The 16960-nt window shown below is 36.0% G+C and overlaps 1 protein-coding gene across 3 annotated transcripts in view; it reads left to right on the forward strand.

The window, feature by feature from the left end:
- The window catches only part of PLCL2 (phospholipase C like 2), a 103271-nt gene that overhangs the window by 56020 nt on the left and 30291 nt on the right, over positions 1–16960 (forward strand). For 2 of the 3 annotated variants that reach the window (XM_040548131.1, XM_040548133.1), the window contains 2 exons: positions 859–3345; positions 6776–6979. In XM_040548131.1, coding sequence (XP_040404065.1) covers positions 859–3345; positions 6776–6979 — 2691 coding nt within the window. Of the gene's footprint in view, positions 1–858; positions 3346–6775; positions 6980–10214; positions 10463–16960 lie in introns of those variants that run through there. The other variant, XM_040548132.1, reaches the window with a different exon arrangement.

Genomic DNA, 16960 nt, shown 5'->3' on the forward strand with positions numbered 1-16960 from the left:
CTGACCAGGTCTTGCATTTTCCATTCAAGTTCTTTCTAAGGATGTGCATCATCTTTGGAACTGGTTAACCTTCAGTCCTCTCAGACAGTTCCCTCCTGAGTCACTGTCATATTTCCTGAAATTCAGAATGTAGAGTGAATTATCTGCTCCAGTCTTTTCACTTGTGTAGCAGTGTAGCTTGTTAAGACTAATGTGGATATTTTTCTAATATGGGGGTGGGATGCATGTGACAGTGCTCTAGACAGTCTGTGGGAAGAACATGGATGGGTGCAGTAGAGGATGGAGCTAAGCGTGTTTAGTGCTATTATGTCTGTATGCTTAGATTAGCACCACGTCCTATTAATTTTATGTAGTTAGATGTATATTAATGTTTCTTTGGTGTTCTTGAGGACCCTGTTGGCATGGTGTTAAACCATTGTATTGTGTACTAACAAAGTTCTGCGAGTATCTGTATGACTATGTGAGGACTCAGAAGAAAGGTTACTTCTTACTGTCTTGGCTGTAGAACCTACTATATATTTCAATAGGTTATTATTTATAAAATAACATGTATATATACAGAATTATTATTTCATTAGCATTTAAAACTTGCTTTGTTTGATTTTGTGTTAATGAAAAATATTTTAAAAAAAAGACCCTGGAAAATCATGTCTATACAGAAGAGCAAACACTAAGCCATTATTAATATTTTCATTTGTGATGATTCCAATAAAAATTTCCGGCTTACTGGTCATCACACATATGGTAGATGTTTTTGAACTACTTTATGAACTTTCGTCTGTAAGTTAACACCTATTTCAATATTGAGCAAAATCTTATTGATATATGTTTTCTTTTCTTCCCCCCCTTGTTTACCAGGATGGTACGAAACAAAAGAGAGAACGGAAAAAGACTGTGTCGTTTAGCAGTATGCCAACTGAGAAGAAGATCAGCAGTGCAAGTGACTGTATAAATGCGATGGTTGAAGGCTCTGAGCTCAAAAAGATTCGATCCAACTCTAGGGTGTATCACCGATACTTCCTTTTAGATGCGGATATGCAATCTCTACGCTGGGAACCTTCAAAAAAGGATTCTGAAAAAGCAAAGATTGATATTAAATCAATCAAAGAAGTAAGAACAGGAAAAAATACAGATATTTTTCGCAGCAATGGAATCTATGACCAGATATCAGAAGACTGTGCATTTTCAATTATATATGGAGAAAACTATGAGTCACTAGATCTTGTTGCTAACTCAGCAGATATTGCAAATGTTTGGGTTACTGGCTTAAGATACCTGATTTCTTATGGTAAACATACTTTAGATATGATAGAAAGTACTCAAGATAATATGCGGACTTCATGGCTTTCACAAATGTTCAGTGAATCAGATGTAGATAATTTGGGACATATACCCCTCTGTAACGCTGTGCAGTTTATAAAAGACTTAAATCCTGGTTTGAAAACAAATAAAATTGAACTAAAATTCAAGGAGTTACATAGATCAAAGGAAAAAACTGGTACTGAAGTAACAAAAGAAGAGTTTATTGAAGTTTTTCATGAGCTTTGTACCCGACCTGAAATCTATTTCCTCTTGGTTCAGTTTTCAAGCAATAAAGAATTCCTAGATACCAAGGACCTTATGATGTTTTTAGAAGCAGAACAGGGTATGGCACATGTCACGGAAGAAATAAGCCTTGAAATTATTCAGAAATATGAGCCAGCCAAAGAGGGCCAGGAAAAGGGTTGGCTGTCTATAGATGGGTTTACAAATTACCTTACTTCACCAGACTGCCACATATTTGATCCAGAACATAAAAAAGTTTGTCAAGACATGAAACAGCCGTTATCCCATTATTTTATAAATTCATCTCATAATACATACTTGATAGAGGATCAGTTTCGAGGGCCTTCTGATATCACAGGTTATATTCGCGCTCTTAAAATGGGTTGTCGAAGTGTTGAACTGGACGTGTGGGACGGTCCAGATAACGAGCCTGTGATTTACACAGGCCATACAATGACGTCACAGATTGTCTTCCGTAGTGTGATTGACATTATTAACAAGTATGCATTTTTTGCTTCAGAATATCCTCTTATTTTGTGTTTAGAAAATCATTGTTCTATTAAGCAGCAGAAAGTGATGGTACAACACATGAAGAAAATTTTGGGGGACAAACTACATACACAGTCTCCAAACATTGAAGACTCTTATCTTCCATCACCAGAATCACTTAAAGGGAAAATACTAATTAAAGCAAAGAAGCTTTCCTCTAATTGTTCTGGACTAGAGGGAGATGTTACAGATGAAGATGAAGGAGCAGAAATGTCACAGAGAGTGGGGAAAGAGGGTGTAGAACAACAAAACTCTTTGACTGGGAAACGATTTCAGCTCTGCAAAGAGCTCTCCGAGTTGGTAAGCATATGTAAATCAGTTCAGTTCAAAGAGTTTCAAGTTTCATTTCAGCTCCAGAAGTACTGGGAAGTGTGCTCATTTAATGAAGTGCTTGCTAGCAAATACGCCAATGAAAACCCAGGGGACTTTGTAAATTATAACAAACGTTTTCTTGCCAGAGTTTTTCCCAGTCCTATGAGGATTGACTCCAGTAACATGAATCCCCAGGATTTTTGGAAATGTGGTTGTCAGATAGTAGCCATGAACTTTCAAACGCCTGGCCTAATGATGGATCTTAACATCGGTTGGTTTCGACAAAATGGAAACTGTGGCTATGTCCTTCGTCCTGCTATCATGAGAGAAGAAGTATCCTTCTTCAGTGCAAATACAAAAGACACTGTGCCTGGAGTCTCACCTCAGCTGCTTCATATTAAAATCATTAGTGGGCAAAACTTTCCTAAACCCAAAGGATCAGGTGCCAAAGGTGATGTTGTGGATCCTTATGTCTATGTTGAAATACATGGAATCCCTGCTGACTGTGCAGAGCAAAGGACAAAAACTATGCACCAGAATGGGGATAATCCAATTTTTGATGAAAGTTTTGAATTTCAAATAAATTTACCAGAACTAGCGATGGTGCGTTTTGTAGTACTGGATGATGATTACATTGGGGATGAGTTTATCGGGCAATACACTATTCCCTTTGAGTGTCTACAGACTGGTTATCGGCATGTTCCTCTGCAGTCTTTAACTGGTGAGATGTTGGCACATGCTTCCTTGTTCGTGCATGTGGCCATTACTAATCGAAGGGGTGGTGGGAAACCTCATAAGCGGGGCCTCTCTGTGAGGAAGGGCAAGAAATCAAGGGAGTATGCTTCTGTGAGAACGCTGTGGATTAAAACAATAGATGAAGTGTTCAAGAATGCTCTCCAACCTATACGGGATGCCACGGATTTGAGAGAAAATATGCAGGTACAGTTTTTATGATGAATTTTTTAGTACTTTGTGTGTGTTTTTGTATTACGATGCATACGTAATACTTGTTTAGAGTCTTACTGCATTTTGTAACATGTTAATCAAGTCTAATGCTGAACAGCTTAAAAAACTGTTTCTAGTAGAGCAACCTTTTAGGTGTTACCATCTATTGATGTTAACTTTCGATTCATAGACATATTTTGTTGCATGTGAACTCGAAATACTATTCCGGTGTTAGGCCTGTTGACCAGTCCTATGTCTTTAAAGGAATGTTAGATATACACTAGAGGAAAGTATAGCAAGATTTTAGCTTTAGAAAATAAATAGAAATGTAGGAGGAAGAAATCGCTGATAGAAAAATAATCTGTATTAAATAAAATTATCATACATGAGGGTATGTTTAGCATAGTTTTACTGAGGTTTTATTTTTTCTCATTCCCAATAGAAAGCAATATTTTCAGAAAAATAACTTGCATTCCTTGATTCTTCCTAGCAACATTATATTAGAACTACATGGAATTAGATGGAAGGTATTAGAAGGCATTCGCTGAAGATTAGAAGAAATTACCTTACTTTATAGGTCATGTGTATTAAACACATTGAATTTAAGGAAAAAATTCCAACTAGAGGTGCTTGTTTTTGTTGAACCCAAGAGATCTCACTTCAAAAGTGCTATTTTTGGAGATTCTAATAAAGATTCCAGGGAAATAAGCCCTTTTTAGATCTAGATTAAAGAGGGCTGTAAAGTCGTATTGCATTTAGTAAAGCTTTTAACCATTTACAGACCTCCAATGGAATACCAGTGAGCAGTAAAATTCAGCATCATCATTTCAAATTAAGTGACCTATTAAATTGTCTTACATAATGTTAAGGGGAAACTGGTTAAGGAAATGTCTGAGACTTGATTCTGAATTTAAAAGGCACATCAATGTAGATAAATTTTCTTCAGGAATAATATTATATTGAAGAGATCTTAATAGTAGTACAGTTTTAAAATTATTTTGTTTTCTTTTGAAAGAAGAAATGGGTTCAGCATTATGAATCTCCCCTATTCTACTTGATATATAAAATTACTGAATTAAGAAATTATTAAAAAAAGCAAGGGGGGGATATTTCGATTTCTAAAACTAACATATTGCAGGCTAGGTATTGAATGAGCTTTACCTGTAGCTCATCTATTGAAGTTTAGAATTATGTCATTTAACAGATATTGTATTTTATGATGGCTTTCAAGAAGGAGCTGGATCTAAGATTTGGAGAAACAGTGAAAACATGCAGGTTCTGTAGCTACTTTAAACTCTTTACTGCATGTCCTGTATTGTTTTCCAGAACTGCTATAATTTTGAGCAGTCTTTACAGTATGATTTCTTTGAACATGAGATTTTGGAAGATATTTTATGAATTTCATTCTCTCAGTTTGAAAGTTGTGCTATCAACTACATTCATTATTATCATATCTCAAAGTGCTATCGCAAAGATATTTTAGGTACATGTGGGAATATTAATTTTGCATAGCTTTACTGATAGCTTATATAATGTGCACAATTTAAATGCTGCATAACTGCAGGTTTCCAGCTAATAAAAATAAGTAAACCACTAAAAATATATACCAGCTTATGTCAGGGAATGTTAATTTTGTTTATTTTTTTACTGCATAAATTTTGAGTTACAAATTATGATTTTTATGATATAGAAGTACATAATGTCCTCACAAGACAGATTCTAAGAAGCAAATTTAAATATAGACTGGAAGAGAAAAAAAAAAGTGTAGAGCAGTGAGTTTAAAGGATTCTCTAAATCCCTATATTCATAGGAAGCCTTTTTTCATCTTTGTTATGTACTATGTTCCTATGTCAAAAGTTGATGTTGTAACTTGTTATGTGGTCATCACTGATAAAAGTATACCATCAGTGATGAAACTGGATGCGATGTTGCATGTTTAACTTGCTTGACAGTGGGGCATAGTCTCTGAATATAGGGTTAGAAGTCTAAAGGCAAGAGTTACAGCCCTATCTTTGTCCTGCCTGCCGGCAGGTAACGTGCTTTTTCCTTGTGTTTGCGCCTACCTCTCTGTAAAATTGTTGTTCATAATGACTTACCATGGTGTTTATCTCATACAAAATCAGCTTGAATAGACTTCCTAATGTCTTTCTTTTCAACTATGGAATTGTTGTATCATTAAGGTGTAGTCTGGTTATTAGAAGTTTGTGTTTGCTGGGCATTTACTAGATGCTACTAAACATTTACTGAAGTGCACTGTAAGTGACTGTAATAGATATAATTGAGATACATAACTTTGCATGAATATTCTGTACGTAGATATTTTGAAGTCTGTTCTGTGTATTTTGTCTTGTAAAAAGAGAGCAAAATACTTCACATTTGATTCCTGTTAATGGTTCCCGTTAAAACCTTGATTCCATTAAGAATTCCATTAAGAGCATTTGTCTCTCAAGAAAGTTTGTCCAAAAACGAGCCAGCAGGATGGAAAGTGGTTTGATGAAAACAAAAATCTGTGTCCTAAATACTGGTCAGATACCCTACATGGGTTAGATATTAGAGAAAGGAGCACTGAGCACATTTGTAACTTAAATATACCATATTTTTGTGTTTGTTTCTTGCAGGAAAACAAACTCCAGACCTGCGAGAGATCACCAGCTCCCACTTGGTACAAAAATCCTAAATTCATTACAGTGCTGAGAACATTCCCATCATGGAATTTCAGTGGCTGCTTGGAGTCACATTGTATTTCCAGTATTGGAAATTTTCCTCAAGTTTGAATACATACTTTTATATTCCACCATATTGGATACAAAATATAATAAATTGGGGGCAAAGGTACAAAATTGGTATTTGTATAAAAGTACCTTAAAAATTCACTTAAGTGTGATTCTGTGATAGGAGTGACATCAGTAGTGGAGTGCTGGGTTTGTGACTCACACCAAATGGGAGCCAGCAGATCCGCAGCACGTCTGGATGATAGTTCAGGTATGTTTAAAGTTACAAATGGGCTGAATTCCTCCTTCCACTTCACTTGGCTTATTTGCAACATTCAGCATCTAATAGATTGTTTCTCTTGGTGGCATTTTAAAAGTTACTTTGAAATATCTTTCAGATTTTTTTCGAAATAGATAACCAGTATGTTTTAGAATGCATTTATTTGTATGTTTGATTTTAGTAGTCATATAGACCACACATACTTGTTCTAAACAGATTTTTGCTGTAGCAGGTATTGCATTCGGTTTGAATTTTTAACACTTCTGGTAAAATACATGTGTAATATTGACTGCTTTGGAAAACTGCCAATTCTTCAAGGAAAAGCTGTGTACATTGTAGCTCAGCTATTACAGTGAGGTATATTAACTTGAAAGAATAAGAAATTAAAATTCATATGTTACTGTAAAGGAAACTCTTTCTTTCCTTTTTGCAGAATGCAGTAGTGTCATTCAAAGAATTATGTGGCCTCTCTCCTGTAGCAAATCTTATGCAGTGCATTTTGGCAGTGTCTACGCGCTTGGTCGGGCCTGATAATACACCCTTGGTAGTACTGAATCTCAATGATCAGTATCCGACTATGGAGCTCCAAGGGATTGTTCCAGAGGTCTTGAAAAAGATCGTAACAGCATATGACATGGTGAGTAGTCCTTTGTGGTTATTTTATATGCTATCTGAAAGACTTCTTAGAATGTACAGTACCATGCCAGTTTTGGAGGGTCATTTTAACCTATGACTTCCTATTTCATGCTTCATTACATGTGCTTGAAAGTTACTCCCATGAATGTACAGCAACGGGTAGTGTTTTCATACCAGGTAAAACAGAGAGATTAATATACTGCATGCAAATATAAATGTTTGTACACTTCAGAAGGCAAAGTGATTATAATCAAGAGGATGTAACATGAAGAGGATGTATTAATTTACCTGTTTTGCAGTAACTTGAAGCTGTCTGCATATCTGTAAACCTCTTAAAATTATTTTCTACTTTCCATTTTCATTTTATGGACATTCATTTATTTTAGTGTTGACAGTGTAGAGAGAAAACTGTAAGGAAATGCTTTTGGGAACTGTAGCTTTAAAAGCAACTTGAAGTGTTGAAATCTGCACATGCCTTTTCATTTTCCTTTGCTATATCTTTCTCATAGATTGCATTTAATTAGCCATTTTTATATCTGTAATCAACTATAATGTTAATTTCAGCCCTTATACTTCAGTAAATATGTAAATTGTGTCTTTAGAAACTGGAAATTAAACATGTTACAAGAAGGAAAGAAGAACTGATACATCGAGAAATAATAAATTGTATTTACTTAGTATTAATTTGAAGTATGGAAAAAAAAAATCCATTAAGCAGATGAGTGTGATTTGAAATGTCCTCCTTATCTCCACCTAAGTAGTCTTGCACAGACTAATTAAGTTTTTATTTATTTATTTAGTAATTGATATAATTTGATACATCGTCTGACAATAAGGAAATGTTTCTAGGATAATTTTGCATTATTTTTATGTGTTAAAATGAGAAACCTCTCCTGGCAGGATCAAGCCACCATTTAAAAAACTGTCCTTGTTATTTAAATGGGGGTGGAGGGGAGAGAAACCAGTAACTCAGTTCCATATATATATATATATTTAAACTGTTTTTAAAAGTACTTCTAGAATAAAGCTATACCAGAGTCTAAAAAGTACTCACTGATAATTAACAATTTAGGCAGAGCTTCTGTAGCTCAATGATGATGTAAATACAACAGAATTTGGTTTGAGTGGCAGCACAGTTACAAGAAGATAGTGGTATATCCTCTTAGTGGTAGCTTATAGGATATCACTATAATTAGGATGGAAAAAGCCGTGATGGTTGGGATTACACATATAACACGTACTTAATGAAGTTCTGTTTTGCTGATGGAAGCATCTCTACCCGCAGTTTGTTCTAATGCAGCTGCTTGTTAGTTATTAAGCTATTCCAAGTATTTAAAATATTTTTATAAATCTGGATTTTTTTTTGTTTGAATGCTGTTTAGATAGAGGTGACTCATATCTCCAGAAAGCTTCACAATGCAAATTTGTTTTTTTTCTTTGTCTCTCACATTGCTTTTTTTCCCCTCATGCTATAGTCTGCACAGATTTGCATATTTGTGGCTTTAGAAATCTATACTTCATTTTCATATATTAAAATAGTAGAATATTTATATAATAGCATATTCAAAGCGTTTTTCCATCTCCATTTCCGTAAATGGTAAAAACTCCATTTCATAAAAAGAGTATGATACCACTTCTAACTTCTAGCTCTAAATAATATTGAAGATAATCAAAATTATGATTATTTTAATCAAATAAAGCTTACAGATGAAAATAATGAGATGCATTTCAATTTGTGAAACTTGGTCTGACAAATTGGACAAAAGGTTTTAAGCAATTAAAATCAGTAGAAAATGACTACTGGAAAATGTAGTGAGCTATGGGAGCCATACTGATAGCTCTTGTTTCTGCAAACTCGTGGGGAAACAGTGGGAGACAGCTATATCATCCTTTCCTCAAGAGAAGAAGATATGTGAAGCTATTTAGCTCAGATTTTGAAATTTGCTGTAGTAGGAGATGTTTAGAGTCCAATACTATCTTAGTGTTCTTTTTGTGTGTAAATTGTTTTGTGTTGTAAATTGTAATTTGTGTAAATTTTGTTGGTTTTGGTGTAAATTAATATAGTAAACCCTCAAAAGGACACACTTTATCTGTCATTTATAAAACTCAATTGTTGATTTTGGTTTGGGGATTTTTTTGGCTCTGTTAATGAACAAACAGGTGGGTGTAAAATTCAGCTTAATAATGAGAAGTCTTAATCCAGCATTAAGAAGGGGTAGATGTACTATCAAAGTAATGATTACATACTTTTTTTTTGCTGGTTTAGGCTTCAATGTAGGTCAAAATTATATTTCAGCCATGTTCTTCCGGTGTGTCAGCATGCTAAGTATGAAATTATGTTGATAACAGAGGTTGTGTTAAATATTTATTAAATAAACATAGGTTAATACCATAAATGCATAGGTTGTCATTACCTTGCATGAATTTTGAATGTGGCAACTGTAATATTTTCAGTGTAATTCTGCTTCGGGGTCAGAATATTTGGGGCAAATGAAGGAATTCTTACTTGTCAGAAATACTCTCCTCTTTATAAAATTGTAATAGAAAAAGAAAGCGATATTCAGCCAAGATTTTTAATTATTCAGAAGAATTTGTTTATGTTGAGAGTGATTCTAGGGCTATGTTGAGAGTGATTCTAGGGCTCATCTTTGCTCTGTAAAGTGAGAAAGGAAATCAGACTTTTACAGTGAGACAGTCAGTTGCATTGAAATAATTACACAAGAGTGCAGTACTGCAAGGGCATGTGCTCAGGAGAGAATATCTTCAGTTTAACACAGGTACTTATAATTTTTAAGGAAACGGTGAGACAGATGATAAATGAATTAGCATATCACTAGATACGTGTTTTTATATATGTAAACAAATAGCACATAATACTTCAATTGTCAGCATTCACTACTACATTAATGGAGGAGCTATAAATGATAAATGCTAGTACTATTCGTAGGTTAAAATACTCTCTCTTTGAGCTTAATGAGTAGTTTCGCATCAGCGTTATTAAGACCAGAAGTTCACCAAGCAAATAGGAGGATCTTCTGCTTTTATCCATGTTGTGAGAGTTGGGGTGTCTTTTAAGAAGAATGAAAAACAAATATAACTAGGAAGTTTTGAGAAAGACTGAAACTTAAGTTGCATATTTTTCTCTAGCTACACCATGCTCCTGAGTATTTTTACACCCTAACTTCTTTTCACTGTTTAACAATGTTTTATTTTTCCCTTTCGTTCATGAACTTCAGCTTCCTTTATGTGATACTTCAGCATGCACTCTGTTGGTGTCATCACACCCATCACTGATCAGTGCTGCAGACTGAAGCTTGGAGTTAAGGCAAGTGCCTCTTCCACACCATTGCATGTTTTTTTATGTCTTATGACCTTTAAGATAAACCGTAAGTAAACCTTAAAAAATTATACTATGGCAAGAGAAAAAAAAATATTTATCTTGTCCTAAGTCTGCAGCATTATTCAGTGATGAGTGTAATAGCACTGCAAAGATACAGTAGAGGATCATACAAAGGAAGCCAGATACTATTGAGAATTTGACTGTCTCTGTCTGTCCTTAGTGAAGGATGAAGTGTCCCACCTGATGAAGATGAGGTTTTCTGAACTTTTTGAGCGAGGGTGTTTGCAAGCATAAGGGGAAAGCTAACACAGAAAACGCAGAGAACCGTACTTGCGTGAAAGAAGATAAAGTAGTGCTGCTACAATAATTAGGATTGTTATTAAATCCTAATCAGATAGTGCTGCTAGGTTCATTTTTTCACAGTTCCTTTTTTTTTATAACATTGAGGTTATGTTGTAATTCAAAATGTATTCAGATGATAGTATAGGAGCTCTTTGTTTCAAATAAAATGAATCACTTTTGTAAATGCAGCCTAGGGACAAGATCAAAAGCATGGCTATGTTTATTGATGGTGGGAGTTGTGAGATGATGAAAATGAGTTGATAATAAAATGCATTAAAGCCTGTAAACCAGAATACAGAATCTGATTTGTGGTTAGTAATTCTACGGTAAGCTTGCATAGGGTTACCTGATTGTTGGGTCATTTCAACTACTCACTCAAGTTATACAGCTGATTGCATATGCAATCATGTTGAAGTTAACTTCATGTTACGCAGTTGCAAATTTGGCCAATGATATAAATTAAATATGGTAGCCTATATTTTGAGCTTGAACGTGTCCATCCTGTTGGAAAGTAGATACTTCGACTGCACAAAGAAGAGTTATAAACTGGACCAGCACTAGCAGGGTTATTAAAAAAAAAAGTCTAAAAAGACTTATTATCAAGGTTTTGGTAAAATGTTAATAGTCCTCTCATATTTTGGCAGCTGCTCAGTATCCTAAATGTTCTTTACCTTTAAACCTCATCTTGATATCTACACAGATGAATTGTGGGGGTTGCTTCTGTATCAGACGTATTGGATTGAAGTTCATAATTCTGACAAACAAAAAATACATCCATCTTTCGTGGAATGTGATTTTTTCAAGGAATAATTAGCAGATCTGTTTTGAGTTATGCTTAGCTCATAAAATCTGTATTATCTTGTTGCTGATGTAGGTTGTTGGTTATGGTTACTTTCCAAATAACGTGAGAAATCTCAGTCATTCTGTGGTTACTGAACTGTATTTTGAGAGAACATGTAGGTGAAGACTTTTCCACTTCATCTCAGTTTACTAATGTTCCAGACTTAATTAGTTGAGAAGCCTTTGTTCCGCAAATTACCCTTTGTAGTTGCAAACTTCTGTGCTAACAAAAGAAATACTAAGTCCAGTGCTGCTAATTACCAGTTTGTCTCCTAAGACAGAATGAGTGAATAGATTGCTTTAGCTCTTGCATAACTTTGTTTTGATCTAAATATTAGATTTTTTTATTGTTGCAGAGAATTCTGAGTTCAAGATCGTCACCAATGTACTGTAATCAAATTCAGTCTTTGGATCTGGTGTGCTTTTAAATCACATGATAGCATCTGACCTCTGTCTGCTTTGTGCACCTAAAGAAAATATTTTTCCATCTGGCACCTTTTCTGAGGAATAAGCAACTGGCACAGACTGTGAAAGCTGTGCTTTCCCTAGCTGATTTAGAATGTTATTCTTGACTCAGTTTCTTCTGGAGTCCATTTCCATGGGCATTCCACATTACAAGGAATCCTCCAAAAAGTTGAAGTTGCGTGCAAATGAGGAAGATAGGATAGATATTTAACTGTACCGTGGTTAAATATAAAAACATAAGAGAGTGACTGTGAAGAATTTCATGAACAATAAGCACAGACTTAAAAATAACAATAAATTATTTTCTGAAAGTACTGGAAACAGGAAGCCCATCAAAGAGTGTGTATGACCCCTAGTTGATCAAAGTATAAAAGAAAGCTTCAAGAAAGAAATAAAACCATAAAACTAAATTATTTTTTGCATCTATGTACCTAGGGAGATTAAAGGTTCACATGAAACATTGCTTTATGAAGGAATCATTGGAAAACTCATCTCTAACTGAATTGCTGGTAGAAGAAATTACAAAGGAAATACAAAATGACTGAGAAAAAAAAATACTAGAAAGAGGTGGTATTCATTCAAAGGTTCTCAAGGACTGATATATCCAAACTGCTAATTGTTGTGTGTATCCTCACACTTAAAACTGACTATCAAAGTTGTTAGTGTGGTGCCAGTGTTTTAAAATATTTCCAGGGGAAATCAAGAACTTACAGATCAGACAGCCTGTCATCTGTACTGTGAAAGTGGGTAGAAACTGTTTTGAAGAAGAAAATTAGTGGAAATATGGAAAAACATGTTGTATTGGTGAACAGTCAGTACAGCTTTTATAAAGTGAATGGCCCATTAATCTCTTGTAGTTCTTTGAAGTCAAGAAGCATGTAGACAAGGGAGCTTAGTCTGTTTGGGTTTTCCAAAAGCATTTGACAAAGTGCCTTTTCAAAAGTTCATATTGAAATGAAGTTATTATTAAATTTTTTTAGCCTCTTAAAATTCTTCCCTGAAAGCAAGAGTAAATGTTGAACTTAACCAACAGGAAAATAACTGTTAAGACAGTTATTTATATTGACGTTTGCATTGGGGTATATTTTTCCAGTAAATAGGTTGTAGATTGTAGGTATATAGTCATATAAAGTTCTGCAAGAACTTTGATCTACCTGACATAGCTAAATACTCTTGAAGATGTGTGACTTCATGATGTCCGCAGAACTATCTTTATTTAGGTCATAAATGGATACAGTACATGTGAAGAGATCTAAGGGCAAACACAGATAATTCATTGCAATTTAATACTGCAAATAGCCTAGGTGGTGTTTTTGGCATGCTTAATAGTTGCAGATTCTGTTTTTTAAAACGAGTTTAAGTAGTTGCTGTTTTTGTAGTTGTTGGTCTGTCACAAGAACTATTGAAAAACAAAGTATTGATGGAAAATACAATGAATAGCTTGGGGATTTTCTTCAAAAAGAGCTATGTTGTTTATTACTAGTTTTTATTTTCCTGTTTTATAACAGGACAGTCATTCTAAACTACAAGTTGCAATTATGCTTCCAAAACCAGAGTTGCAGATGATAACCTCAGATTATGTTGGGCTTTTCAGTCCACAACGGCAGAAACAAATGTCTAATTTTGGATGTTCAGGCTTCAGTGCCAAATGTTGTAAACTATGAGTTGTTCTGCATTGAATGAAAAGCTCTGATAATGACAACTTGATGCTTCTGGGAAGTCAAAGATTTCTTCATTTTATGTTAAGAGCATGAACGATGAAGCTTTTTGTGTTCTCTCACTAATTCCATTATGGCTAATGTCTGACTCACACTATTCATAAGAACATAAAATAATAGTACTACTTAAGAAAAAAGTTCATCTAGCTTACCGTCTTGTCTCTAATGTAGTCCAAGAGCATGTTAGTGGAAGATCATAAAAATAGGTCGGATGAATAGCAACTTATCTTAAATGTACTCCAAATTTCCAATAGTAGTTTTTGTTTTCTTTCCCAAGAATTTTCCCAATAAATTCTTAATCTTCTGTTTGTCTTTCTGACCCCTTGTATGTTAAAAATGTGGTTATTTGAACTCTCACTGACGTTTTTAGTTTCAAAACAGTACTGCTTATTATTTTTTTCCCAAGGATGGTAATATTCTGTTTCTTTGTACAGATATACACTGTTTTCCATATATATATATATGTATATATATACACGTATATATATATATATGCTTCTTTATTCTCCACTTCTTACATAGTGTTTTCATTCTATCAGCTTATTTAAAAAAGATGAAAATATTTTGTTCTAACAGCCCAATCTTCAGGAAAGCAAGGGGAAATGACTGTTGGATTTAAGAGTTAATGCCATTGCATGCACAGCCTCGAAGACAGCTGCTGGTTAGTTTATTTACTCTGTCTTCACTGTCTTCAGCCTAGTCTTTCTCAACTACTTTACTCATGAGAAATTGAGAGAGAATATACAGACTTTTTAATACATAATTTGTAGATTCTTGGTTCCTTTGGTAAATTTGATTGAACTGTGGCAAATCTAACTCATTTTGGGATGTTACAGAATTAAGAACAGATGATGGCCTGTTTTTTCTTGGGCTTACACGAGTTAGTTTGGATAAACGGATTTCATCTTTTTTATGCTCCTGCATTGCATTATGGCATAATTGCAGCTTGCTTCTTTGCAAAGACAAAAAACCTGTTCCATGTATGTGTTTCCTAGAACATAAAACATCTCAGAAGGAGGTGAGAGAGGGAAGGAAGGCTGAAAAAGTGAAACTGTGAAGCTATTCCTGCATTTTGGCCACTTCAGTGGAAAACTTCCACTGTCAATTAGATGCAGCATTATATGTATATATATTTATATGCCAGAGAGTTTAGGAAGAAGCATAATGCTCTGTAGATTGCCTCTGCATTCATCTCTGAGAAAGGCATTGTTTAAAGTCTAAAGGGAACCGTAATAATTATAATGTGTGATACATATTATGGCTGAGGGAGGGGGTCTTTCCCCTCTACTCAGCACTGGTGAGTCTGCACCTGGAGTGCTGTGTCTGTGCTCCCCAGTGCAAGAGAGGCATGGACATGCTGGAGAGAGTCCAACAAAGGGCCACCAAGATGAAGAAGGTTCTGGAGCTTCCCTTGTGTGAGGAGAGGCTGAGAGAGCTGGGACTGTTTAGTCTAGAGAAGAGGAGGCTCAGGGGTGATCTATAAATTCTTGAAGGGAGGGTACAAAGAGGACAGAGCCAAGTTCTTTTCAGTGGTGCCCAGTGACAAGACAAGAGTCAGTGGGCACAAACTGAAACAGGAGGAGGCGTCTGAACATCAGGAAACACTTTCTAATGTGCAGGTGACCAGCACTGGCACAGGATACCCAGAGAGGTTGTGGAGTCTCCCTCCTTGGAGATACTCAGAAGCCATCTGGACATGGTCCTGGGCAACCTGCTCTGGGTGGCCTTGCTTGAGCAGGGGGGTTGGACCAAATGATGTTCAGAGGTCCCGTCCAACCTCAACCATTCTGTGATAAATTTCTTTTCTTGTATAGTTGGAGAATTAATTTCTGTTAGAGACAACATTTACTAAAAAGCTTACTGTTAGGAATTAGTTTTAGTTTGATGTGAGAAATCTTCACTGTGCACAGAAGTAGCAGTTAGCAGTTTTGTTTTCTTACCTTGGTGCTTTGGACAGTATTTAGATAGTAGAAAGATCAATTGTTCTTCATTATATAGCAGCTGTGGACTGTCTGGGCTAAAGCACACCTGATTTTTACTTATAATGAAGTTATTATTGATTTTTGTTCTTGTTTCTATCAGTTTACTGCCAGAAAGCTCAGTTCTAAAAATGTCTTTGATTGGAGATGTCAACTTTACTAAAATCCTTATTTACATAGAATCATTGATGATGGAAAGCACCTGTGGAAATTGTCTGTTCCATTCCCTCTTGGTCAAAGCAGGGGCAGCTAGAGCAGGTTACCCAGGACTATAACCATCTATCTGGGTGTTGAATATCACCCAGGATGAAGACTCCACAGACTCTCTGGACAACCTGTTCCAGTATATGACTACGCAAGATCCCCGTGAGCCTTCTCTGCTCCATGTTGAAGAGTCCCAGCCTCTCCTCATATGAAAGATGCCACAGTGTGCTTAAGGAACTGTCCTTGTGGCCCTGCATCGAATTTGCTCCAGTGAGTCCCTATCTTTCTTGTACTGGAGAGCCCCAAGCTGCACTAAGCACTCCAGATGTGGCCTCACCAGTGAGGAGCAGAGAGGAGATCACTTCCCTCCTCTGTCTTCTGGTGATGTACTTCTTCAGTGTGTTCACCTTGTTGTCCACTGGGGCCCCCAGGTCCTTGTCTGGGAAGCTGCTTTCCAGCCTGCCAGCCCCCGGCCTGTACTGGTGCAAGCACGCAGTCATTGCTCTCCAGGGGCAGGACTGTGCAATTCCCTTTGGTGAACTTTGTGGGGTTCCTGGCAGCCCCTTTATCCAGCCTGTCAAAATCCCTCCGAGTAGCAGCACAACCACGTGCTGTAGCCACCCTCCTCCCAGCCTCGTATCTTCTGTCAGCTTGCTGAAGGTGTGCTGTGCCCGGTCATCCAGGTGATAAATGAGGATGTTAAACACTGTTAGCTCCGGTATCACCCCTGCGATATGCCACCAGTGACTGAATTGGACGTGAGGAACCTTTACTCTTGAAAACTGAGCAGCACTGATCTAGCTGTCAGGTAGCTGTCAGGTTTTTATCACTGGTCATTAACTTTTGAACTGAGTTCAGTAATGTGAACAGGAGTATCCAGCTTACTAGGAGTCTGCTACTATTGTGTGTGCTGGTGTTGAGTAAAAGTTGGACATTTCAGAATGCTTTCTGTCCCCTCACTGTTAGAACAATTCACTTGTGTTCTGAAGTTTAAAATGAGTTCAGAATCTGATTTTCCAGTACATTTCCTTCCTATTGCTCTAACAGCATTCTTTCCCAGCTGAAAATCAAAGGCAGTACATATAGTTCAAAAT

This window comes from Cygnus olor, chromosome 2, assembly GCF_009769625.2.
Source record: "Cygnus olor isolate bCygOlo1 chromosome 2, bCygOlo1.pri.v2, whole genome shotgun sequence".
Lineage (NCBI taxonomy): Eukaryota > Metazoa > Chordata > Aves > Anseriformes > Anatidae > Cygnus > Cygnus olor.